General features: G+C 40.4%; 2 protein-coding genes across 19 annotated transcripts in view; one reads left to right on the plus strand and one right to left on the minus strand.

The window, feature by feature from the left end:
• LOC107227335 overlaps positions 1–25,884 on the plus strand; it is a 164,245-nt gene that overhangs the window by 119,601 nt on the left and 18,760 nt on the right. For 17 of the 18 annotated variants that reach the window (XM_046737489.1, XM_046737500.1, XM_046737497.1 and 14 more), the window contains 3 exons: positions 20,292–20,454; positions 24,130–24,255; positions 25,337–25,508. In XM_046737489.1, coding sequence (XP_046593445.1) covers positions 20,292–20,454; positions 24,130–24,255; positions 25,337–25,508 — 461 coding nt within the window. The remainder of the gene's footprint in view (positions 1–20,291; positions 20,455–24,129; positions 24,256–25,336; positions 25,509–25,884) is intronic. The other variant, XM_046737499.1, reaches the window with a different exon arrangement.
• On the minus strand, positions 9,517–17,856 carry LOC124294020. Its single transcript, XM_046737519.1, has 5 exons — positions 17,637–17,856; positions 12,745–13,589; positions 12,113–12,218; positions 10,948–11,156; positions 9,517–10,541 (listed from the first exon to the last, which is right to left on the minus strand). The coding sequence occupies exons 2-5, from the start codon at positions 12,934–12,936 to the stop codon at positions 9,846–9,848; spliced, it is 1,203 nt and encodes a 400-aa protein (XP_046593475.1). The 5' UTR covers positions 12,937–13,589; positions 17,637–17,856; the 3' UTR covers positions 9,517–9,845.

Genomic DNA, 25,884 nt, shown 5'->3' on the forward strand with positions numbered 1-25,884 from the left:
TCGATTTACTGAAAACTTTGTAGTGCCTTTTTCACCCGAGGCGTCAAATTAACCACTATAAGCCTTGTGAAGGGGATTCGATTACCGCGAGAATCGGCAATCGGGTAATCGAGCCACGGAAATCTTTGTCTGGTACCCGTGTACCTAATTATTACAACGATCCGTAGTGACAAAGACAACGACTCGATCGATCCTTCGCCACGTTCTTCTGAGATTATGAAATGTGATGAGATAAGAAAAAAAGAGCAAAGAAATATAATCAGTTTCCACAATTTATTGACCAAGAATAAAAAAGTCTCAGCATTTCATCGGGTTGCGTCTTTGTCTCAGAGGCTCTTCGCCATTGATTTGCAAGCTCGATCGATCGAATAATTGAACTTCGTCCGTGATTGACGAAGTGGAAAAAATTCTTCGTGCTTGCGTTGGAACGGATTTATATATACAGCCGTTGTGATTGGCACTTGGCGTAACCGCGTATCAGCTCGAAAGAAACCATGCGTGGATTTTGAAGTACATGTTTCGCAAGGCAGACAGGCGGGTATACTTGTAGGTATGAACCATTTCTGAATTACGATACGCAACCGTATCTCGGCGCCACATTGTCGTAGCTCAAAAGCTGACCTGCATCGAGGATTGTTGCCCAACCCCAAACAATTCGACGTTCAACGAACAGACCGATAAAAGTATCGGACCGATTCTACTTCGGTTCTAACGATTCTTTTACGCCCGTTTCACCATTTTTTAAAACTCGAACAATTTATCAATATCGCATTGTCCTCCAATCCGCGCACGTGGCTATCAACCCGATTTTCGCTTCCTTTGTCCAATGGCTATTCAGGCGGCTGAATTAGCCAATCGGCAAAATTCCCCTCGGGGATCGAATAGCCTTGTCAATTGCAAGGCTGATAATGATAAACCGATTATAATTTTGTGTTACGCTCGCAAACTCGAAGGCGATACGAGGAACGGAATCAAGTTTTCCACTGTTAGGGATCGATTCCCCTGCGGAATTAAAATTATTTTTAAATCTCACGTCAATGTCTCGCCGATCATATTTCGATCGTTGCAATTCTTTACGCAATGCTTGAAATTCTTACGTATATCTAACCGGCTCGCGTTACCTCTTATTATCTAATCGATGTGGAAAATAATATTTAAATTGTATCACGAGACTATCACGTAACAGGGCAGATTGATCAGGCCTCAATATCCAGCCGAGGAATATGTAATTTTGTCGATTACGTAAACTGACGTGTGTCAAAGATGTCTGTAAACTTTTTACCCGTTTTTGCTCAGTTTCATTGTAAAAAATGTCAATATAACGCGCAGTGTCACGAAAAACCGCATTTTAATTTAATCCCGTTGCCGATCCAGATGTCAGCGAATTTCTCGCAAAATTCTGATTGCTCTTTCTCTCTCGATTTTCAGGTGAGTCTTATCAACCACGTGTCGATATTTTTGTACTACTTGTTGCGGACGAGGTGAGTATTTTCTCGAGTCACTTTTTCCTCTATCGTTTATCACCTTTCCAACTGACAATGATAGTCGATATCCCGTTACGTATGTCCATCTTGGATATATACACGGATTTTACATCCACAATTTACACACGGATTTTACATCCTCGAACGAACTGAAAGTTTCGAAAAATTGTATTGAAAAAATACAACAACTTGACGCAACGTTCGTTTGCTCTACAAAGCTCGCGAATTCGATGTAGATAAAAACCGTTTCCGGCTTTATACATTTTGACTTTCGTCGCAAGTCGTTTCCCGGCTCGAGCTGCGCAGGCTAATTATAAATTGTTGAGTAACGCAGCGCTGACGAACATTGATTAATTAATCCAGCTTGAAAATGTTTTGCAACTAGTTCGACGAGATTTTTATAACGGTAAAAATATCGCAACTATGTACGCGGAATTTCGATCTCTCGCATCCTGATTCAAGAGCCTGCGGTCGTTGCGATTTCTGCACTTAAAACGCTTAATTGCCGCGAATTTTCAACTCACTTGGTGAGATCGAAAGTCCAGTTTCCGCGAACCGATGACTGACAAGGAAGTTGTCACAGGTCGATCTCTCCGATTCAATTTCTTTTGTAATATGTTATAGTAGACTAAGAACTAAGCGACACGTCTTTTTTTTTTTTTTTTTATCTGCCATCAAACACTTCAAGAGGGTAACACCACCCTCCAATTAAGGCACGTTGAACTCACAAGAACGTGAAATACTTTTTAACCAATGCAACTGGAAAAGTTTTCTCACAACAAGAAATGAAAAATGTCATTTTCTCAGTTAAAAAATAATAAAAAGAAACTGCCAAATCGCCCCTTGATCTGCCTTACTTTGAAGGGTGGGGTTTCACTCCCTCTGAGTGTTTACTGGCAGATGAAAAAAAAAAAAAATAAATATCTGTCACTTAGTTTTCAGTCTACTGTAACGTATTACAGAAGAAATGAAATCGGAAACATCGACCTGTGATACCTTCCTTGTTAAAACGTAAAAAAGAATTTCGGTGAATACGTGGAACCGATGCTAACGCTTTTGTTCATTTTATTAACGAACTGCGCCGCGTCGTAGCAAAATTGAATTTAACCGCGATCGCGATATTTGCCTACGCTGTATAAGCAACCCGTAGTAATTCCACACCGCCAAGCCTTAACAACTTGACGTTACCTTGCACTTGATATTCATGCACCAGAAACGCAACGGAACTCCGAACCGGCCGCCAAACGGGTCGTTGAAACCAGTTTCATCGCGGATCTCGATATTCAAACACTAGCATTTCGTATTTATCGGCATTATTATTCGATCAGAAAAAAAACTGTTCAGTCACAGTTCCCCAACATTGCGCAACTTTGGTTAAAATAACTTTTTTGCGTATCTTCTTTCCCTCCATTTCCTTTTTTTTTTTTACTTCTTCGAGGCGCTGCCCTGTTTTTTTATCCTCTGATTAAATGACAAAATTGTATTAATTCGAGCTACGTTGACGAACACGTTGATCGGATTAGGCGATCATCCATTCGCTGTGTCGACTGTGCGTACACGCGTACACATCAAACTCCCAAGAGGCTTTCACTTTTTCCTGTACTCACGACTCGCAAGCATCTCGTCGCTCCGATTTGCTTCTCGCATTGACTTCAGGCTTGATTTACTCTCTTTTGCGAATCGTACAATGTAAGGAACAATCACCGCACAGCTCCAACTCTATCCGTATAATTTAATGAATACTCTCGTTTCCCCGAGGCTCGAGTCGTGTAACGAACTGCAGAGCAACAAAATACCAAACGGCGAACGAAAGGCCGGAGTTAAAATCGGAATAAGCTTTATGATCGTGTAATTTTCTTGCCCAAAAACTTTGGACACTTTGCTATCCTCTGACTCTTGTCAAAAACGGCAAAAAATTTTCGTTTACTCTGGAGAGTCCGGAAAAGGGTCGTTGAAAAATGATTAGAATTCTTTCTTCTGGCTCCTAGTTTAATTGCTTCATTCTCACTCCGAGCTCCAAACATTTCAATTACCGGTTTCTGAGGCGGCCGAATGAGAAAGGCTCGAACTTCGGGCCGCCTCCGCAGAAATACTGTCCCTTTCGCCAGGGGATATACGCTGTGAAAAACGTAAGACCATTTATCTCCTTCAAGTCGTATCTCGGTTTTAACGCGTTGTAAGTTCTCACTTAAGGGGGTCGTCTAGTGTAAAGGCTGTTTCTTTGAAGGTTTTTTCAATATTTTTTTAAAACAAACTATTGAAATAAAATTTCTCGTCATTTTCACGCTTTATTTATCGGCATTTAAACAAACTATATGAATTTTATTATACAGACGAAATATCAAATACAATAACCTAATGTATGCTGCCTGATAGGAACGTATGTAACAAAAAGTGTAGACGTGATATCTCAAAAAGTACTTGACCGATTCTCCTAAAATTTTTGCAGCATCTTTATCATACCTATATCTGTAGCGTGAACTAGGATAATCATGATCGCTTAGCTAATCTGTATCCGCGAAAAAAAATTGAAATTTTGCTTTTTCTTTCATTTTTTTAACTCGTAAAACAAAAACTACCAACGAAGCGATCGCATTTTCGTTTACAGATGGTACTTGACTGCGGTGTCTTAATATCTTCATCCCACGTCCGATCCCCGAATTGCTTCGGTAAAAGAGTTTGCCACGGTCGTTGAAAAAGTTTCGCAACCCCGAGCCCTCGGCTTTTATGTATCCCCTTTACGGAAAAACTTCTACTACTTTGCTCTGACTCACGGTTCGACGATTAAACATTTCATTCACGTTTGATCGATCGCCTTCACAGTCTCTCCTCGTCATAAACCGCACGACGTTGAAAACACCGAGATCTTGGAGTCGTGTATGTACTCGTTCAATTCTTTCCGTACGATCCGGTAATTAATCGTGACTCTGATACGCGATTCTCATGACTTGATGATCGATTCTCGGCTAACCGATAAATACATCCACCATAAAAATTCCGTTCTCACGCAACAACGACACAACTGTAGTTAGATGCTCTGACTCTTCGTACCTCCAGCTTTTCGTCAGATTTTCATTCGCGCATTGACTCGACGTTAAATGCACCTGTCAAATTATGCACTTGGCTTGGCGCTGAAACTGAGCGGTTGAATTTGTTGCTCAACTTTAAACCCCGCGGACAAACCGTTCGTTTTTAACCCGGTTTCGTGCACGCGTAACTTTCTTTGTGTTGCATAACGGACCGAAACGCGTGTTCGCCTGTATCGATTTATTCATTCTCGCGTGTATGCCGGCACGTTATAACCGCCTGCAGTCAAACGCTTGACACTTTGATAATCGATATTTACGCGTTATACGTACACCTGCGACTTACACAGAACTCGACCAGCTCAGCTAGCTTTCAGGGCAATTTATTTAAGGCCGGTTTCAACGTTTGCACGCGTCGGCGATGAGCTCGATGACAACCGTCGAGTCGTTGCGAGATCCTCAGATCTGGATAAGACAGTTGGGAGTGAAAAAAATAAAAACAACCACGATTAATCGCTCTCCGACGATTTTATCGGTCCGATCAGTTCACGGGACGGTTTAATGACGTCGTAACCGTGGATTATGTAAACTAATATCTATGAGTATACCCTAACTGTTATTAATGATGTTTCGACGTATATCCAGAGCCACTTTACAGGCCTGCGAAGCTGACGATTAGTCGGTAATTTTCGTCTCGATGCGTTTGTAGCTTCGATTTTATTTCCAGTCTTAAGGGATTGGTCGAAAGGGTTGAAGAGACGATAGAGAAGCAATCGAGCAAAGCTTTTCGCAATTCGCGAATCTCAGAAATTCAAATCCCCCAGATAAGACAGAGTGAGAACAGGTGGAACATGATCTTGGTTTGGAAGTCGAATTGGAAACGTACGCGGTGAGTCTTGGTAACTGAATTATTTACGTTCGGCAATGATCGGATCACAACCGGTGACCTTTCGTTTTCGAAAAACTTGAACCGACATCTTTACCACGAGATATCCGCGATTAATAATCATAGACGGCCAATAATATCATCCGTTGAGAATCGTTGGCTCGACTCGCAGCCGAGAGCAAGTTGCGGTCGTTAAAAAGCTGCATTCAGAAGTTGGTGAAACTCTATAATCGTGCTGATGGAATTCAGTGTCGTTCGCATAGGCGATGATTTCTAAATTCTCTTTATTCTTTATCGGCCCAAAAAAAAAAAAAATAATAAGCCGGGCTGATCGACCAAACGATTTCTTCAATTCCCAAGCAATTATTTCAGAGAATCGTGGATCCTGCATAAATATTTAAGAATTACCTGACATGCTCTGTAAGTGTGACCACAATTACTAGTTCCATGGTAAGTTAATAGCGTTTTACACCCGAACGAGAGCTGCAATATATTTCCAAAATCCCACAAGTTCCAGCCATTCGGAAGACAGAATTTTCGTTAGGAATCTCATCCAAGATTCACGAAAACAAAATCGCACGTTCGGTATACAAGAAGGTGCCATAAATCGGAGGTATGTTTTTTGGTGAAAGTCATCCGGCCACCAGACTGCAACATCTTGCGGTGAAATTGAGGCCTATCCCCATGACCGCATAGTAAGAGATGGACGGGTCATCGCCCATGACGAACCATCGCTCTATAGGACGTTACTTCGACCCTTGCAACGATGTCAAGTTCTTCGTCCAGCGCCGGGATATATTCTCAAGGACAATGTCAACGTAGCGACAAGTATGCGACAGCGATTGTCACGTCGTGAGAATTTTCTTCGAAGACGAGTTGAAGAAAATGACAACACCCAATAATCGCAGAGCGTCGGGAGAAAGTGGATCTTTTGGCTTTTTCCACGATATTAATTGATCGTTCGATCATCCGTCCCCACTCGCCGAATGGATCGGAGTTTAATCACGATATTCAGAGACTCGATCACCCGTTCTAAACTTGTTTTTATTCGACGCTTCCAAATATACTATATACATATATTTCACAATCAGGTCCAGCTGTTTCAGCTGTTTTTAGCTTACTCCCCTCCCCCCATCTCACTCTCTATCTCTTTCTCACTGTCTTTGTCACGCAAATTGGATTCATAATCGCCGTTGCGTCCGGCGCTCCTTCCACCGTTACAACGTCCGAAACTCCAAAACAACCAGCCCCCAATCTTTTGAACGGAAGTGCGCATCTTTTGTCTTTTCGAGAGATTCATTGGCTGCTTCAGATTACTCGACTCTACCCCGGACATCCCAGAGTTATTCACTTCCTCCACTTTGTCCGAAATCAAAGTGAGTGAAAATCGAAGCTCCGCTCTGCCGGATGTTACGTCGCAACGTATTATCAACCTACGGAACATAGTTTCGATAAAAATAAATCAAAAAGTTTTAAGGTTTTTAAAAAAAAGAAAAAACAAAAAAAAAAAAAAAAGAAAACCGTCCCTGTCCTTGGCCTGGATGAAACAAAATATCTGTGAAATCGTTTGGTCGGTAAATTTCCTTTCCCTTGGAATAACGCGTGGAGAAGAAAAATTCACGGCAAACTTCTCGGGCAAATGCAGAGGAGCGTGAAGTGAAGTCTGAACAACAAGTCGACTGCTAAAGACATTGCTCATAGTTGCGAGGTAAGCTGTCTGCTTCACAGGCAAGCGATTCCAACAAGCATTAAGTACAGGTATTAATATTCTTGCTCATGTCATGCATCTTTATTTATACGATCTACGAGCACTTTCTCGCCCATCGATTAGCATCTCTTCAACGAATTTTCACTCCCGTTTCCGCATCGGCAGACTCGAATGGCGTTGAGTGCTCGTAGGAATGTGCCCGTTTATCATTTTCCTCGGTAAAAAACTGTTTCACGTTTATCGGAGTCTTTGGGGAAAAATATTGACCGTTAAGAAGCATTTCGCGTGTGGAAAACCTTTCTCACGACTTCTTCCTGACTGCTTAATCCGTTACGAAACTAACAGCACTACCTGCTTCCTCTCGTTTCAAGTTCCGATCTTTCGCCGAGTGAAGATTCGACGCTGACTCGACGTTCGGTCTGACCTTTACCGTGATCTTGGATTGGCTCTGGAAAGTTTAGATGGTCAGGTTGGAACATGAAAATAATGGCCAAGGTTCGTGCTGGCGACCAATGCCGGAGTTGAAAGGTGTTTTAAATTCTGAAATGAATATTTAATACGAAAATAAATTCACGAAAGAAACTGACGGGATTTCGCAATGGCCAGAAGTGTTCTTCAAGCAAGTGACTCAACAGACTTGACCCACAAAGAATTTTCACGACTTTGCGGAATTCCGTCATAACTTTTTGCCTCAATTTATATTGATGACGATTCGCCCGTCACTGGGTTTAAAAAATTTGGTCCCAGACATCGAGATTCTAGTTCACGGTTCTTGTTGTGACTACGCGATCCGGTCCACTAAATCGTCCGTAACTTTTTTCTTTCGTTTTGTCGAAGCGGTAATCGGTCCGATTGTAGAATAATTCGTTGCTTTGAGATTCTGCAAGGTGATAGTCCCAGTTATTGACCTTTTTTGGTTGGATATGTTTGATCCTTGTGTCCAAATTTACCAAAAAATAACTGCGAATTGACTTGGTTAGTGCAAAATTTAATGAAATAATCGGTATTAACTGAGAAATAACTGAATTAAAAAATTAAGTCATGTTGATTAAAATTTATTTGGAAAAAATAATTTGAAACACCATAATTAAGTTGGATTACATGAATTCATTTAAATTGATTCAACTCAAAAAATTATTCTGTCACACAAAGCACTGACCCCAAACTTATCCAATTACAAGTGACAATTAAATATGAATAAAAAATAAAACAACTCATACATTGATGAAAATCTAAAAAAAAAAATTAAATTAGTAAGTGATAATTCGCGAGCCCCTTTCAAGGCGTGATGCATACATGAAACGATGATAATAGAATTTGATTTATTCCTCAAGTACCACGCACTAATTGGATTTTTTTTTTATGCATTTTCATCAATGCACGAGTTATTATGTTTTTTATTCATACTTAATTATCATTTATAATTGAATAAGTTTGGGGTCAGTCTGATCCCAGTGTGGCAGCAGTGTGATTCCAGAGAAATGTGGAGGCTAAGGGTCAAGTTTCGATCATACTATTATTGTGAATTAACAAACATGTACTTGGCGGTATCATCTGGTTTGAATATTTTTTTGTATGCAATGATTATGCGCATACATTTTTGATCGGAAAAAGTATTTTTGTGGATAATGACATTTTTGATGTACTTGGCAAAAGGTTTTTGCACCAATGGTGTTTTTGGGGCGTTTAGATCATACTTTTACCATTCTCCAATATGTAGTCCTCGTTTACACTGGACCTTACGTCAGTAAAAAAAAGAACACAAACTGTGTTAATTAAAATGATTGCGCACTTGTCCGCGTAATAATTATCAAATATAACTCAATAAACTCTTGAGATGAGCCAACGAAGGCAAGCAATCGGCCTGTAATAGCGAAAAGAACGGGTGTGAAAAGTATTGGCAAACTAACGAGAAAGGCTCGATGATATAAGGACAATGCCCGCTTGTTCCGTAAATAAAACACTTTCTTTCCACGTCGATTGCATAAACTTGAGTCACTGGTTCATGACGACAGGCGCGTACGTGAAACTCGGCGTTAAAGCAGTAAGTATCAAACTGCCTGTAATTAAATAACCATACGTGTCCCACTGTGATGATTATATGTACAATGTCGATGGAGGAATTCAACGGAACCGGAGCGATGCAAATCGTTTTCGCATATCATGAACAATCCACATTTTCGGTGTCGTAGTAAAATGTAAAGGAAAATTCTCTAAATACTAACCTTACACTTTTTTGGTACGAAATATCAAACTTCATACCATCTTCTAACTATCAAGAAAACTCCACAGAGTTTTTCTTATTTTTCGCAGAACTGGGATTGGATAAAAATTTGTCACAGATTCGACGCTGCATGCGATGAAAAGAAACCGGATTTTGTGGATTGTATTAATTAACTACTACCAACGAAGTCTTCGTATAAAATCTTTTATTACAGCTAAGATATTAGTACTGTTTGACATGCTAAGTACAAGAATTATTATATTCCTTAATTAACTATTTACAACAATTCGTCAAATATGTAACGTATCGTTTTTCAAATAACGAGGTATAAATTATCAAGGCGTACAAAATCTATGGCATCGTTAACGATGCACAAAGAAGCAAAGAATCTAATGTTCACTGGTATAAATACTACATCCACTATAACGGTCAAAGCGATCATGTGACTATTCCAATTGCCTGAAAATGATTGCCGATTTCTTGAGGTAGTTGCAAAAACACCTTTGGGTGTGTCGTGTTAAAAGTTCCCGCAGGAGCTCTTCGCGTTTTTCACAATCGCGCCTCCGAAAACCTTGACCGGTGTCCTGGTCCAGGATATCAACATCTTTGATCCTCCGATGAAGGGACTACCTCTGCCGATCTCGCAGTGACTATAAGTCAAGTGCATCAGCTGTAAGCCGAGAGGCTCTTTTCCTCCACGTCGCTTTGTTCGTCTCCGCATCGTTTGCCTCGTGTCCCTTTTACTCCTGTGAACAATTTTCACTGCCAGAACTGGCCGTTGCTCGTCGCCCGTCTTCACGAGGGTCCCACCAAACCCTCCCTGATCTCCGAGATACTCCCTCAAAGTGCTTTCGAAAGCCCCCTCGCGTCTTTCGTTGACGATTTTCTTCGGATAGTCGATAAACCGGTTTGCCGCCGGTTTTGCGGTCAGCGTCTGACCGGTTCCTCCGGTCCTCCGGAAGTGATTGATTTCCGGACTTCTCTTGAATGCGAAATTCGAGTTCAACGATCCTGCGCCAATCCCATAACCCGAAGACGACAGGATCGAGTCTCGCCCGTTGTGAAAACCCTTCAGTCTGTCGAAAGCCGAGACCAGGAGAAGATTGAAGCCCACCACCGCGCCCTCGATTCCCTCTTCCAGTCCCTTGTCGAAGTCGGTGTACTCCTGACCCACGACTATGTCACCGCCGCTGGGTATCACACGGCCGGCCAGCTACGAAAACAGAAAAACATTATACTTCCAGATCATCCGATGATGGGACTTCCGACATCGTCGCTCGCCGGGCAGGTGCAGTCGGTACAAACACTGCCAAGTCATGCCAGTTTACCAACCAGCTGAGCGAGAGATTGATTCTTGGGAACGTCTGCGAACCCGACCAACTTTTACGCCTACAGAGATCAGGACGAAAAGCATCCCGAGACAGTTAACTGACCCTTCGGAACTGCGGAACGAAGCTTTTCTCCTAACGCCTCGGCGTCAAAGTTTCGGATCTGAAGTGCACCATCGCACTCGACTGATCCTTTGATCCCTGATCTCTGAGGATCTAAGTTCGCCGGGTTCTAAAACGACGACTCGAAGGAGGAAGAGCTTAACCCGAATGGACGGAGAGTCTGCTGACCTCAATGGCTTGGCCCTCGGTCGCCTTCTGCCCATCGATCCAGACCGCGTACCGTCCGATCTGGTTATCCCAGCTCTGACAGACGTGGTACCATCGGTGCTCCTCGAAGCGGGTGGGATGCGCCATTATCTCGACTCCCCCGATCTCGAGGTGGATGCTGCGACCAAACGGCGATATCCAAGAACGCACCAGCCGCTCTGACTCGTCCTCTGTTTTGACGGAGAAAATACAAGGTGTACACAGTGAGGAGATAAATATGCTTCTCGCAAGGAAGGGTATCTCAGGTCGATCTATCCGATTTCATTTCTTTTGCAATATGTTATAGTAGACTAAAAACCAAGCGACTGGTATTTTTCTTTTATCTGCGATTAAAGACCTTAAGGGGGTGAAACCACCTTCCAAAGTAAGGCTTGTCAAGGGACGATTTGGCAGCTTCACCTAAAAGAACATAATATTTTTTAAACGATCCAAGAAACTGCCAAATCGCCTCTTGACATGCCTTACTTTGACGGGTGGTTTCACCCCCTTAAAGTGTTTAATGGCGGATAAAAAAAAATACGTATCACTTATTGTTAGTTTTTAGTCAACTATAAAATATTACAAAATAAATTAAATCGGAGATACCGACCCGCGATACCTTCCTCGTCAATGATTCACGAAATTGCAACAACGCGAACTCCGTGCTCCAAAAATGTTTGACTGGCCTTTTGTTCGTGCCCATTGTCAGTCAAGGCTGCACTTATATTAAGCAATTTCGAGCCGGACTTAAAAGGTACTGTTGCCACATACTGCCCGACTCCCACGCGAGGTCAGGGCTTGGAAACAGAGCGTAAGTTACTTCTCTTTAATCACCTTAGAGCAAATCTCGTCATCTAGTTTTGGCCCCCTCTAATTCCTCGCTAAGCTCATGAGCTCAGCTGTCTAACTGTACCATCGCTTACTCGACGCAGGCAAATTGCTCTTTTTGAATTAACGATAGAGCAAAAGGAGAGCTAATCAAATACCGTTAAGTCCTGATACTATCATTTTTTCTTTTTTTTCTTTTGCTCTTGTCTCGACGCGTTTTTTCCGCTGCGACTCGTTTTCCATTCGAACGGTTGGTAGGCTTTGCGATTAGTGACTCACAGTAACCAATGATACATGTGTTATATATTTTACCACTTACTTGAGTACGAAAATATCGAATGAGCGTACGTCAAGTTGAAGGACTTGACCCACAAACAAAAGGTAAATTCTTCGATTTCTGGTACCGGAAGCTCCCAGCGTAAGAACTGCAATTACATTACAATTGGTTTACTTTATACAATAAAAGTATACAAAATCGTCAACACGTAAATGTCAGATGGAGATAATTACTGCTAAATGAAATTATTTGAGTTATGTACTTTTCGTACCTCGATATCGCGTTACAAAACAAATGGATTCTTTTGTTCCACTGAAAAATTCAGCGTGCGAGAGTAATAAACGTTTTTACTCGACCGGAGATACGAAGGATAAGCCGTTGCGTATTTTGAATCAGATAAACGCCCTCGCACAGTCAATTAATGAGTTTCGAGTAGATGGGCACGATTCTCGCTTCGTTTCAAAACACCAAGTCCACATCTATAAAGATAAAAATCGGCACCCGTATTCTCCGTGTATACCGAGTACACACGTGGGTGTCATTCAAATTTCACAACTCCGTTCAAATCGTGCGAAGAATAATGCCCAGTTGGCTCTCTCGCTGCAGTTACTCTCATCATCGTCGACGGATTTCCCGCTATTTCTTTTTCGTCGTACGAATATCAAACAGCTCACCTGTATGTATCCCCTCTGGGTGAAGAGCACCTTGTGCATTGGCGTTTGTCGCTTCGTCAGGCCAACCGTGAAAACGTCGGTGATTACCGACGGGCTAGAAATGTGGTCGAATTGTCCCGCGGCTGGATAGGAGACGATCACGATCAAGGTCTGCAACCGCAGAAGCCAACCGGCGATACTGAACTTTCGCATTTTTACACTGTTGATTCGATCCTTTGTCCACTTTAAATATTGCGGATCGACGACACGAAGCACCGTTAACACTCGTGGCCAATCAAGTTTCGAATAAAACTGGGCTCGAGAGTCGGCTGTTATAATCGCGGCCGGAACTCCCAGTGTATCGCCGAATATCACCAATTCTCTATTGCCTAGAAAGTCTATAGTGAAAATAAGTCTATCTTTTTTTTCTTCCTTCTTCTTATTTGAACTCGCGGATTTATTTATGACGTTATATTTTCGCCAGATTCGTTTCCTTATATTTTCACAAACCAACGGCGATATGTCAATATCTACTTCATAATTGATATATAATGTATATCCACTCGCGAGTGGTCATCGTCCACCTCGTTGATGGTTCTATAGAATAATCGATGGAATTTATCTCAGTGTCGTTTCGTAATCAGGATCCAAAGGCCTTGTTTTATTTTTAGTCCTGTTCAAGTCGGATTCACGTCCCAGTTCTTTTTTTTTTACGTATGCAACGCACGAACCAAGCCTTGTTTATCTTCGCTGGATATTCTCGTTTCACTCTCGAGGCACGTCAACTCCTTTTCCGGAACGTTACGTCAGGCCAGCCAATTATTTCCGCTCTCCGTCATTCGGTCCATAAGTTAACCGTTGATCACCTGTTGGAACACTGAGTTGAAAACTGAGACACGGTCACGATATGGTGAATACGTCTGGAGTGACGGATGTTAAGGAGGTGGATGTTACGAATCGGGATCGGATGTTGGTCGATTTGTCAATTGCGGCAACTCGAGGCGCCGGTTTCCGGTCTCACGGTTTACCGAAGAGATTTACAACTCCCCAACGAATTGCGAACCTAACAATTCTTTGGTATGGGATCAAATTTCTAAGGTTACGAGAGCTCTGCGAAGCCCGTCTGATGATCGTTTACTATTGAACCTTGAAAAATGACCGTGGTCAGAAACCGATCGAGGGGATTTGATCACGGCGCCTTGATTTTCGATAATATCCCATCGATTCGAAAATTGAGCAATTTTATAAGGCGTGGCCGAATTGGGGTCGTGGGAACTGGGGAGAGGTCGACAGGGGTCGTAGGTCAAATCGTGAGTACGTTGATGTCGAAATTCTTACTCATTAGAACGGTTCTTTTTTTAACTTTTTTTTTTCAAGGTGCCATGCGAAAAGTTTGTGATAAATACTAAAATAAATGAAAAATATTACAATAATTGGTAGCGACCTCTAAATATTTTCCTACCTCCTCCAGGTTTTATGAAAATTTTTTTACAGTGGTACCATTAAAAAAAATTAAGCACCCTAGTACCTTTGGGGATCGAAATTAGACTCAATGTTATTTCAAGTTTTTTATTCACATTTCTTCCTGCTAACGCTGACAGATTATTATGATCAACTAACTGTCCGGGATACAATTTGGGATCTGGAGATAATTTTTTAACCAGTATAAATTAATCGCTGTGATCTTTTTCTTTGTGAACCGCTGCAGGTAAATTTCTTCCTCTATTCGAAATTCGCAGACATATTTTTGGCACAAAGAAATGAAGGCGCGGTGAAATGTTTTGACATAAAAGAGGAGAAAAAGAAAGTCAATGTATTATGTACCGGATAATTCTTGAAACCTAACCGATCCGCCTAAACTTTCCAAATCTTGTGATATATCGCGAACCTCTTGCAGTATAAGATTGTGCAGTTTCCCTAATTAGTCAGGATTTATTGGGTTGAAATGAGGCGAATACCGGGGACTTTACATCTCTTACGGATTTTCAAATCCTCCGAAGTTGGCGAAAGTGGGCCAGATGAATTCCAGGTTCAGTTTCGGAACACGGAAAAGTCGTTTGATTCTCGCGCAACGCGGGTGCAAAACAACTCGACATTGCTGTTTCCTCTTGTTCGATTCGCGCTTGTAATACTGCGCGATTTCTTTCCCAGTTCGATCAAGCCGCGACCCTTTGCTATATTACGCAACATTTTTCTAAATCTCTCTTAAACACCTCGACCCAGTCTCTGATCGTGAACGACGACGAAATGCCGTCTACGATACAAACGCGCGTTAATATCTACGACTGTTATACGTTGTTTTGACGAAAATGAAACAATGTTGTTAAACTTTTTTAAATGCCGTTTCAACCGTCTTCCTAAAACGAAAGTTTACCTACTTAAACGAGAGACGTTTTCACACTGCGTCTGAAGTGAGTCCACTTTTCACCGTTGGTTCACTCGCACCTTCGATTCGCGTGAAAACCAGTTGCGAGTAAAACGAACCGAAGGCATACATACTTATACGTTCTTCTCCGTGTTGTTGTTTATTTTTATTACAGAGCGCCGGGTTATGCAGCTGATTTCCAACTTTTTTTTTTTTTTTTGTTGCACCATTACGCTGCTTCGACACTGATTCGATCGGTTTTCGATTTCGGTGTGGAAAATACTTGCCGAAATAGCTTGAATGACAAGGGATACGCGTATATCGAACAAGGCAAGATCGAGGCGTTCTAATCGCAAATTAGCCACTTAAGCGGGACGTGTCCCAAGCCGTAATCGATAACTCGCGGCTAAAGTGCCGGAGGCTGCGGAATCGAGACCTGCTGCAACGGCCGAGTGATTACATGCCTGTAAACGGCGATCGATTCGACCAGATTGCAATATCGGTCTGACATCAACAGATCAGTGGACGGAAGTAATCGATTTGCAATAACCTGAATGTATCGCTTTGGGAGTATGCGAATATACGCGGTGACCCTTCATCACGAGGTTGTCGATCATCGGAACGCTCCGCCTCACGGAGGAAATGACAAATATTATTTCAAATTACCGTGTTTCGGTGAGAAAAACCAGGGTACGTAAAGGGGATTTTTCCTACGTTGCTGCGATCCCTTAAAAGCTTCCAAAAAAAAGTTTCAAATATTTTTTATCACTTGTATCAACTGAAACTTTTGTTGGAAGGTTTTCAGAGATCGTACTAACGTAGGAATAATCCTTGTGGTGGAATTAAAAAATTTTAACGGTCGACCGATTACTGAGTTGACATGGAATGCCCCATAATTATGTCGAAAAGTTTTTGCAACATTTGTAATCGAACTGAGTGACGAAATTCTAAAACGGCGGTATATCCACAAAGGGTTCTATTTGTGCGAATAGTAGTTTGTATCATTTGATAATTGGCATCGATCGCAACAGACTTCGGTTCTCCGTCACGATTGAGCCGATCGCAATTACGCCTTCCTAACAAGAGCGTTAAATTGGCAAGCCGCCTGCTCGTACAAACAACTCGTACATACATACATACCTACGTAAAGTTCTGGTAACCCGTAATCTGGGACCGCATGCAGCGGGCCGTACATTGTGTAATTATATGAAACCTGAATGCCCCGCGGAGCTCATATTAGCGTGAAAAAAGTGAAATTTTATCCGCTTGATCTCGTAAGCGTAACACCCTGGATTATACGGTCTTCCGAAACTTTGCTCTTCGTCCTTGAATTGAACGAGCCTTGCTCTTGCTCTCGAAACAAAAATTATCTACTCACGCAACGTCGCGGGCTCGTTATTATTCTCTGTTACACACAGTTAGAAAGTATAATATAACTATGACGACGCTTCCGCCTAGCCGAGTAAACAATTTCTATTGTAATTCTGTGTTTTTTATTTCGAATACTGTTTAAAATTTTGAACTTGCCGCTCCTTTCCAACTTCCAATAATATTCTTATTCGCTGTCGGTAAAATCATTTTCGCGCCAAAATCCAGCCGTCCCGATTCGGCGGGAGTTTTAAACTCGCGAGCGTGACGCCAGAGAATTATCAAAACGTCACGTCACATAATCCGCATCAATCAGCCGTCAACTTTTATACCTTAATTTTCATTCACGCTCGGTTGATCTGTCTTATAACATCCAAATCTCCTCTCCATATTCCGTAATTCTCAGAAAAATATGTAACTTGTAACAATAATAAAATGAAAGCACAAAATAAATGGACCGTTTTAAAGATTGACGAACGCACTTCAAGCCGACAAAATCTTTGCAGCGTATTCTTTTTTTTCATGTTTATCTATTACACTTACACAGTTTCGCCGAGAGACAAGAAATAAGTGATAAAAAATTTATCCACATACGATTTTCGCAATGGTTGAGCCGTTTTTCCTGCTCCTTATATACTTGTAGCCTAATATTTTTCGTGTTAGGATTATTAGAATTTAGATTACTGTTGTAACAAATGGTAAAAAACAAGAATAATAATAATAATAATAATCTTATTTCCTGGTCAAATTTAATACACCATTACACTTATTTAAAATTCGTTTGCAAGTACAATATCTTCGTCGTTTCTGCTCCACGGTAAATGGTTAATGATACTTATAATATCGCTAAAACTGACAGGTTGCAGATAAAAAATATGTACAAGCGTGTATGTCAGAGAGAGAATAAACATGATAATAGTTTCTCTGTTGGAATGATATTTACCGAATACGTCAACTGCGGAGTTAAAAATAATTATTGAAACGTGAAACAGGATTCAGCGTACGACCGGATAGCTAGTATCAACGACCGGAGAACATTGACAATGGAATCGAGAGGTGTCGTGAATGCAGATAGAAAGATATCCGACCGCGCGACAATGACACTGAACTCTATTAAATATTGATCAATAACCGTAGATCCCGATTCCAAAAGGTATGCAATTTGTCTGGATAATCTCACCTTTCAAATCTCGATATATGCGCAGTGCAGCTTTCTTCTCGGTGGGCAAACGGACACGATGAATGGATTCGTTCGTTCATACGACGAGTAGAGCCGCGATCACGTGAACGCACTAACTCGGAGCACCCGATTTTTACCTCCGTCGAATAACGGAGCTATTCTTCAACTAAACGGCTCAATTTTAAGACAGGAGTGGTTCAACCTCGACAGTCTAGGCCATGTCTGACACTCCAAGGTTCGAGACTTCGTGGATTAGCCGCGACTATCTCGCCGGGGATGACCAACGACTTGAGTGGTGGGGTTCGACCATTTCGCCTTATAAACGTGCTATGGTGAAAAAAAAAATAAGGAGAAAATTTGAACGAGATGATATTTGCTGATAATACGTAACAACACGCGAAACGCACAACGAAACTAACGAGTGACGAGTAACTTTGAAAGCTTGTCAAGTGGACAACTGTGGTTGCAAGCCAAGCTCTTCCAGCTCTTCCGAATGGTCCTGTCATTTAACAGAAAACTAAATGGTAATGTGAGTGTGTCTACATCGACTGTCTGCAAGAGTCTGACTTTGGAGAAACGGCCTTTTATGAAGTGGTGTGAAATGATGATGCCGATGGGTGCATATCCAGTATACTCCTTACGCCAGTTGTTGGTCTCAGAGTTACTGAACGTGACATTACTTTGCATAATCGTTTCGTTCCGCGCATTCTATTAGTCTTAGCATTCTCGACACTCGTTGAGATTATTCTGTAGCTGTGAAAGCTTCGAAAGCATTGTTGTAACGCGAAGATCGTACATTCCGTACCGTCAATATTCGAAGGAACTCGACAACTCTGCTGACTTGCTTAAATATTTTTAAAGATGTTGATGGAGAATTTTAGTAAAGGCTTTCTGGGTCTAATTCAATCCCGAAGGGTGGGTCGTTGCTTGCGCGAGGAGTTATTGCATCGCAAATAATGTACCCCTTGAGCTATGCAGTGACGCGATCATAAGATCGAATTATGACTCAGGTCATATTGCGGAGGGTTGACGAAGTGCAAAAGGGGAAAAACCAATTAGCCAAGTTTCGAGTAAGAGACGAAAGTGTTGACGAGCCTGTATAGATCGACCTGTAAAATACAAACCCAAAATACCAGACTTGTCTTCCATTTCGACTTTCGAGGGCATAACAAACGTCACTTGCGAACGTATGTTTCCAAGTTTATTATCAAGTTCAACGATTGCTCAATATTTTCAATGCTGAACTCGCCGAAAATCGGCGCATTAAAAAAGAAGAAATACGCTCCGGGATGGAATTTTTTTGCTTTCGGAGATCGTCGACTCGCAATTAGTGGCGTGATCTACTGACTTTTGCGCAACAAACCATCAGAACATTATCCAGGAATACGTATTATGCTGCCTCGAATTTATTGCAAAACTTAACCGACGTGGCACAATAGTTTAGATTTCATCTGAATAGAAAATGCGTTTGTCATTGGCGTGAGAAATTGTCTCAGGCCCACGCGATATGATCGCAAATTGCAATACAAAAGCCAGACGTCGATGAATAATAAGGAAAACTTCAGAAGAGTTTTTGACCCGGATTTACACTAAGTATGTTTTATTCTACAAAAAATTTGTTAGCGCGATTCGGAGTTATTCAATGCCGGAGTTAGAAAGTACGGTGAATAATATATTAGGTACTGGAACTGCTTACTCTTATGTAATTAACTAATAGCATATACGTCAAAACTCCAGTGTGCTGCGATGGATTTCGAACAGTTTGAATAACGGGAACCAATAATTCATATACCACCACATATTTATTAATACCAATCTTTCAGAAAATAAATTATTACCCTCCAGTATCACTCGTATTCGTGTTTCTGTATGATTTATCGTCGAGCAGCATCAACAACGATCATATGCTTGAGCTGTTAACGTTGACAAATTATTATTGATACACAGGCGTGATTTTATCGCGTTGAATTGCTCCCTGACCCTGACTACGTATTAATTAACTAATGTATCGTACAACAAGTGAACGTAAGTCGCGTGTCTGAGGCCAGCAACGCAAACACTGTGAATTAATGCGTGTATACTTGAAGCATGGAAAGTTAGCACGCGTTTCCCGGATTACCTTTTTATCAGCCCGTTAAAATTATGCCGAGATCAGTCAACAAATCATGTAACAGATTATTGATTGGTTGAAAGTATAATAATTCTTCTTCGTAATAAGTTTAAACAATTGCGAACTACTTACAGATGGATGCATACAGTGACTGACTGATGGAATGTGGGAATAAGTCAATTTTAGTAACTAATGACAAGTCTGACCTAGAATGTCAATGACTAACCTATCAATAAACTCAAATCACAACCGTGATATTAATCCTTGACTCGTCAGAACTGACGATTATGAAATTAGTGAAACATTAGCCGGGTATTTATTATTCGTCAATGTTTGTTATACGCACGAAATTGTGAGAACACGGACCACACCTCCGAAATTCCACATCCTGTTACCAAATTAGTTCAATGATAATTTGTTTACAACGTGTTGCTTTACATGCACGCAGCCTTGCGGGGAGAAAAAGCTGCATTCCATTCATCGATCGCTCTGGGAATTGGTCACTTCAAATTAACCTGCCATTTATTTATCCTCCTTTGTTTCAGACTGCGAAAAATTCTACTTCCGGTAACGGGGGCTACTACATGGGGGGCAGCAGCACTCTGCCTCGTGGGGGACCCTTGCTGAGGGCCTACAGCCCTGCTGCTTCTTCAGCTGTCTCAGGCCCCAATGCGAATTCAACGCAGTCGAAGGCCCTAGGAACTCCAGGTATAATTATCCGCGTATTTTGGATTAAATTACAGGCCGTTTGTGATCTTGTTGCTGGCAGCTAAGCTTCGACGTACATATATTGCTGTTTTATTATTTATATATTTTTATTATTATTACAACCATGGTGCGTGCATGCGGGTTGTATGACATTTGCCATGACGTGTAGCAATTATAATAGTCAACACCGTTTCATTTCTGGCAGCTTTTAAAAAAAAAAAAGAAAGGAAACGTCTCGAAACATCATACAATCATGTTTACTCGGAAAATTGACGTAACGAACCCGCCGAAAAACCTTATATCAATACCGCATCGTTGCCAACCCTAATGAAATTTCTTCGGATCTAAAGATAGTAGAGTCCGTTCAAAGAAAGAGAAAAACTTGTTTTTTTTTCATTATAAATTTTGTCATTTAAGCCGGAATATGAAGAAAGTCTGAAAATTTCTGACGAAATTTCAAAACCGGTAGCAAAATCAATAAATATGGTCTGTGAAATCGAGACAGCAGACTAAAAATCAATCCATTGTGAGGTTCCTGAGAAAATATGCACCAATTAGTTATCGTCTGCAATTGTCAAACGCACCTATTTGACAAGCTGGTAGTCCTAAATATTAAAAATAAAGATATATTATTTAAATAAAAGTTTCTATATCTTTATACTTACAATTCAGATTCAAGAATATAATTCTGTCTGTGTTAGCTCGATCGGTAATTATCATTATATATTTCGATGAAAATGGTCCGTGTTATAAAGCGAAAAGATGAAATATATTATGTATTTCTGTACTTATTGAGTTTCAATGCGGTCAAACATCACTGAGACTGAGAAATATGAAAAATTATTGTGGGGCTATCTAAATAATAAATATAAAGAATAGTTTTGGCGCCATTTAAAGAAATATCCATCTGAGAGGTTGACAACGCTGAATTCAGGGGTTGAGAAAACCGTTCTAGTGCGCAGTCGCCACGTTTCTCGCATCCCGTTGGCCAAATGAACCACCAACTGGATTTCAACATCTTACGCATGTGCAGTTGAGCGTTAACTTTCACTAGAAATTCGTTCCGTAACGGCGTTGAACTAGTTTTGCGCAATTGAACGGGTATTCTTTCTTGATAGTTATGTTCGATAATAGCTTATAAACAATCTTATTGTTCGTGTAATATGCTATACATTTAACGATTTATCGACCTTGCTAACGCCGGTAATTCGCCAATTAGCTGAACTAAACTGAAACGCACAATATAATTAACCGTTGACTAACCGTGGCAAAGATTGATGGTTCACCAAGACCGTTACGCTAATTTGTTTGATCTTGGCAGGTGGGATGGTTGTTGAAACTTTCAATGAAAGGTCTAATTAGACCGCTCGGTATTTCAGGCTACACAATGATCAAGTGACGGTCTTGATCGTTTCATTGCGGGTTCCTAAATCCACGTGTAAGGTAACAATTCGGTGTGCATGACGTGTTGTACGAACACCTAATTTTTATACAGTCGAGAATTACGGAGGCTGATCATGTAAGGCAATTTATATTACGGTGGCGAGAAATACAGACTCGTGACGCAATTAATGCGGCGGCACTTATTACACCCAGTTAATTCCGTACGAATTTACGCCAAGTATGACGTTATCAATAATTTTTATCGCGGTTTCATTTGGAAACGAGGATATTGTACGGTCACCTTATTGCCGCTGTAAACCCCAAAACACTATCTTTAGTGCAATTACTTAACTTTAATTGGATGTAAAAAAATTCAAACATCCAACTTTGCAGTTGTTCTGAGCTATTAACAAAGATGTAGAAAAATTTAATTTAAACTTCGTAATAGATCGTAAAAATTTTTTTTTTCTCAACTGCATGATGATTCAGTTTATCGCGTCTGTAGTAATTCTTGAGAAATTTCTAGACGATTTTGACGTCAAGTTAATCCTATTTACGCCATTTAGACTGCGATATAAAGCCCACTGTGCAATTAGAGCACAAAATTGAAGTGATTGATGTTCCGTCGGTTTTAATGTTGACCTCAATACGTTAACTATAACGAACTCTTTTCGTTATGACGCGTAACTCAGCTGAAGTTACCTACTTCTGCACTTACGTAAAGATGATGTAGCTTTGTACATACGAGTACATACGTGATTTTGTAGAAACAAAAGGAGTGTTAATCCACTACACGCAGTACACGCAAGAATTTTAACACTTTTCAGCTGAATTTCATAACGGTTTCAATTAACGTAATACGCGTGATTGCCTATCTAAATGATTTGTTCCAACACGAATAACGCCGTTATACTAAACGTTGCAACTAAATTAGTCGTAACATTTTATTACTGATAATTACTGTCTTGTGCCTATGTAGATCGAGTTGGTTAATTAATTCTAGTCAGTTTTGCATGAAACGACCCAAAACGCATGCCTGGTAATCGAATGTAACCTTACGTTGAGCAGGTTCACTAGAAATAAAAAAAATATGAGGAATATACCCGCTTGTTTTTATTTTGTTTAGACTTTTTTTTCAGTTTCTAGCGCGCGATGTTAAACATATGTTTAGTTTTATTGCCATTTTTTTTTCTCGTTCATATTCCCCATACTTACATCATAATTTGCAGGCCATTAACCGCGACATGAAAGGATCACCTGAAAAGTCGGTTTTAGAATTTTCATTGAACATCGTATAGCAATCTTAAACCTGAATTCTGGACCATTTGGTTCATTCCGAGTGAACCATGTACTCAATTTCCCACAACACACAAATACACATTATTCAAAACTTGGTGACACGAAGTGAAATTAAATATTTAAATGAAAACTTGACTAACGTTATGAACAAGAAACAAGGTTCGTCAAATATTTCAAAAACGAACTCAAATACTGGCACAAAAGTCAACATGGCCGCCATCGCGATCCGCTTCGGACTTTATTTTCACTATTACTTTATTATCAGCGCTCAACAGCCAATGAACGACATTTTACGCGCAACAAAATTGCGGCAAGGATAATTTCATTAAAATTTCAATTGCACAGAGAACTTAAAAAATGAGAATCCGACTTTGAGAATTTGCACGTACGTGTGTGTAAGGGTTGCCTACGATTGACTGCCAACGTCTAGAATAAAGAATCAACAATATTGTTTCAAAATTATCCCTAGACACCGCTGTTTCCCTTACATTGAGCTGTATATTATAATTTTGAGTTTTGAATTTGTATATATACCTTGTACGTAAGAATTTTGAAGCCATATAAACTACATATTTTTCGACAAACTGTGCCATATGTGGCTACTACGACATTCATCAACAATTTATGTATCTTGATTCATTAAAAATACCAAATTCTCATTTCAAAATAATCTATCAAGCAAGAAATTACGGAATTTCTCCCGTAAGGCTTGATATTTTTTTTAATTCTAGTACAGGTTGCAGAATTCTTGGATAAAATTTGTTGTGAAAACCGTTATGCCAGGTTCATAATTTCAATATAAATCTATGGCTACGCCAGACATTTTCTTGGCGATGACAATATTGATTGAAAAGTACACGCCTATAAGGAAAGCAGATTGTGATGTAACAAATCCTTGACTAACCAGAATGTAGCCGTCCTGATATTGAAAATAACTGAGCTTTGGGTGACGGTTATTGGATACAATGGTTTTGGTTTTGATGGGTTGGCTAGGTGGAGGCGGAGTGCCACCTGCAAAGCCGCTTCGCAGCTACCAATGTGGTAAGAGTCCCCTCGGCAGCCTTGGGGGCTCGGCACGCTTCTCTAGAGACAGCTCGGTCTCCCTCTATAGTATACCAGGTCAGTGAAATCCTTAGCCTAGGACAGCGACCGGCTTGAAGTGTTCCTATGACTTAACGCCCATTAAAATTAACATTTCAATTACCGATATGCTAATCCCATCAGATCACTAATATAGTCTGTAATCAAAGCTCGATATTGGAAATGAGTTATCGCTGACTGCGACTATGATGAATTGATATTATCCAGTTTTTATTTGTATCCCGATGGCAAAGGACAGGCTACAAGCAACCTAATTCAATACATTCTAAAAACCATGCACAGCTTCATCTCCTTGGCCAACCTACATTAACAGCCGGTAATAGTGTAACAGGGTATAATTTATATTGCCGAGAGATATTTTCAAACGACTAATAGGATTTAAGACCCTGTATAATTGCCGTCTTTGACTTTTGCTCAAATGAGGAAACAATCTGAAAAAGAACGAGAAATTAGATTCGCGATTTAATATAATAAATCTTATGTCATCTTCAACGATCAGGACATACGTTATAATTTGATATAAAAAATTCATACATTCAATTGATTCTTCATGATTTGTTGGTATATTGTATATATCATTGTGTGATAATTGGAATTTATTCATTATTATTTTTTGTGCACGTTCACAATGGATATTATTTATATCATGATTATTATTGTTTTGGTGTCGGTAAAAATATATAAATATAGACAGTAGTGATATTTACACACTTGTTAACGTAGATTTTTTTGTAAGTCTTCCAAAATTCCTGTACATGCTTTTCGTTTAGATAATTCGATACCTAGATATAATTACTCAATACACGTTTGAACAAACATATTATTCTTTCGTTAAACATGTACACGGACATGGCACGTATCAACAGGCAAATGGGATACAGGTAAAAGTCATCGGTATTTGGACAACTAGTATCTGAAACTTTCCAAAGTACTTATAATCAATACCACAGTACCAAAAATTGGTAGATAATCGGACACTTTCAACAAACCTGGTTAAAAATAAATCGAGAGGAAACAAATAGTTAAAATTTATCAATATTAACAACCCATCAGAAAACGAATAACATCCTCTTACTACTATTATAAAATATTTCTGCAGATCGACTCCATGGAGAAAGCGGATACATGAGCAGTCCGGAGAGGACCGGTGTAGTCGGTGCTGGATCTGGAAGGTATTCGGCGGGGCCGTACAGCACAGGTAGCAGCTATGAAGACCCATACTATTCCCAGTATTCTGGAACCGTAACACCAGTTATTGACGAAGAAGCTAGGTAGGCTGATGCAAATTTCTACTAACCACAATTTTACTGACAGTAAACAGCATTATATATTGGATTATTATCATATAACGCACAACACACCGAGCCGAGTGGCTTTAAATGTTTAAATGTTGAATCAACCGTCGATATCAGACGCATTGTTTTAGTATTGAAGTTCATTGATTAAAACTGTCCGGTATGGCTATACGAGGCATGCATATGCACATACCTTTTCGCTTTCGCTTCACCCAAAAATTGCACGCTCCAAGTTAGCCACGGCGTTATTACTCTGGGTTCGAAGTGTTCAGAAAGACAAAGTAAACATGCATGAGGATCGAAACATTCGCTAAAACCACCCCAGTAATTCTTTCAGAATTAGAAAATTGGC

This window comes from Neodiprion lecontei, chromosome 4 (genome assembly GCF_021901455.1).
Source record: "Neodiprion lecontei isolate iyNeoLeco1 chromosome 4, iyNeoLeco1.1, whole genome shotgun sequence".
NCBI lineage: Eukaryota > Metazoa > Arthropoda > Insecta > Hymenoptera > Diprionidae > Neodiprion > Neodiprion lecontei.

Bases quoted from the DNA above. Each gene is read 5' to 3' on its own strand.
- LOC124294020 (XM_046737519.1), bottom strand. From the start codon at position 12,936: ATGCGAAAGTTCAGTATCGCCGGTTGGCTTCTGCGGTTGCAGACCTTG. The intron at 12,219-12,744 runs GTGAGCTGTTTG...ATGTAATTGCAG, and splicing joins CCCAGAGGGGATACATACAG to TTCTTACGCTGGGAGCTTCC. The intron at 10,542-10,947 runs GTCAGCAGACTC...CTGTTTTCGTAG, and splicing joins CCGAGGGCCAAGCCATTGAG to CTGGCCGGCCGTGTGATACC.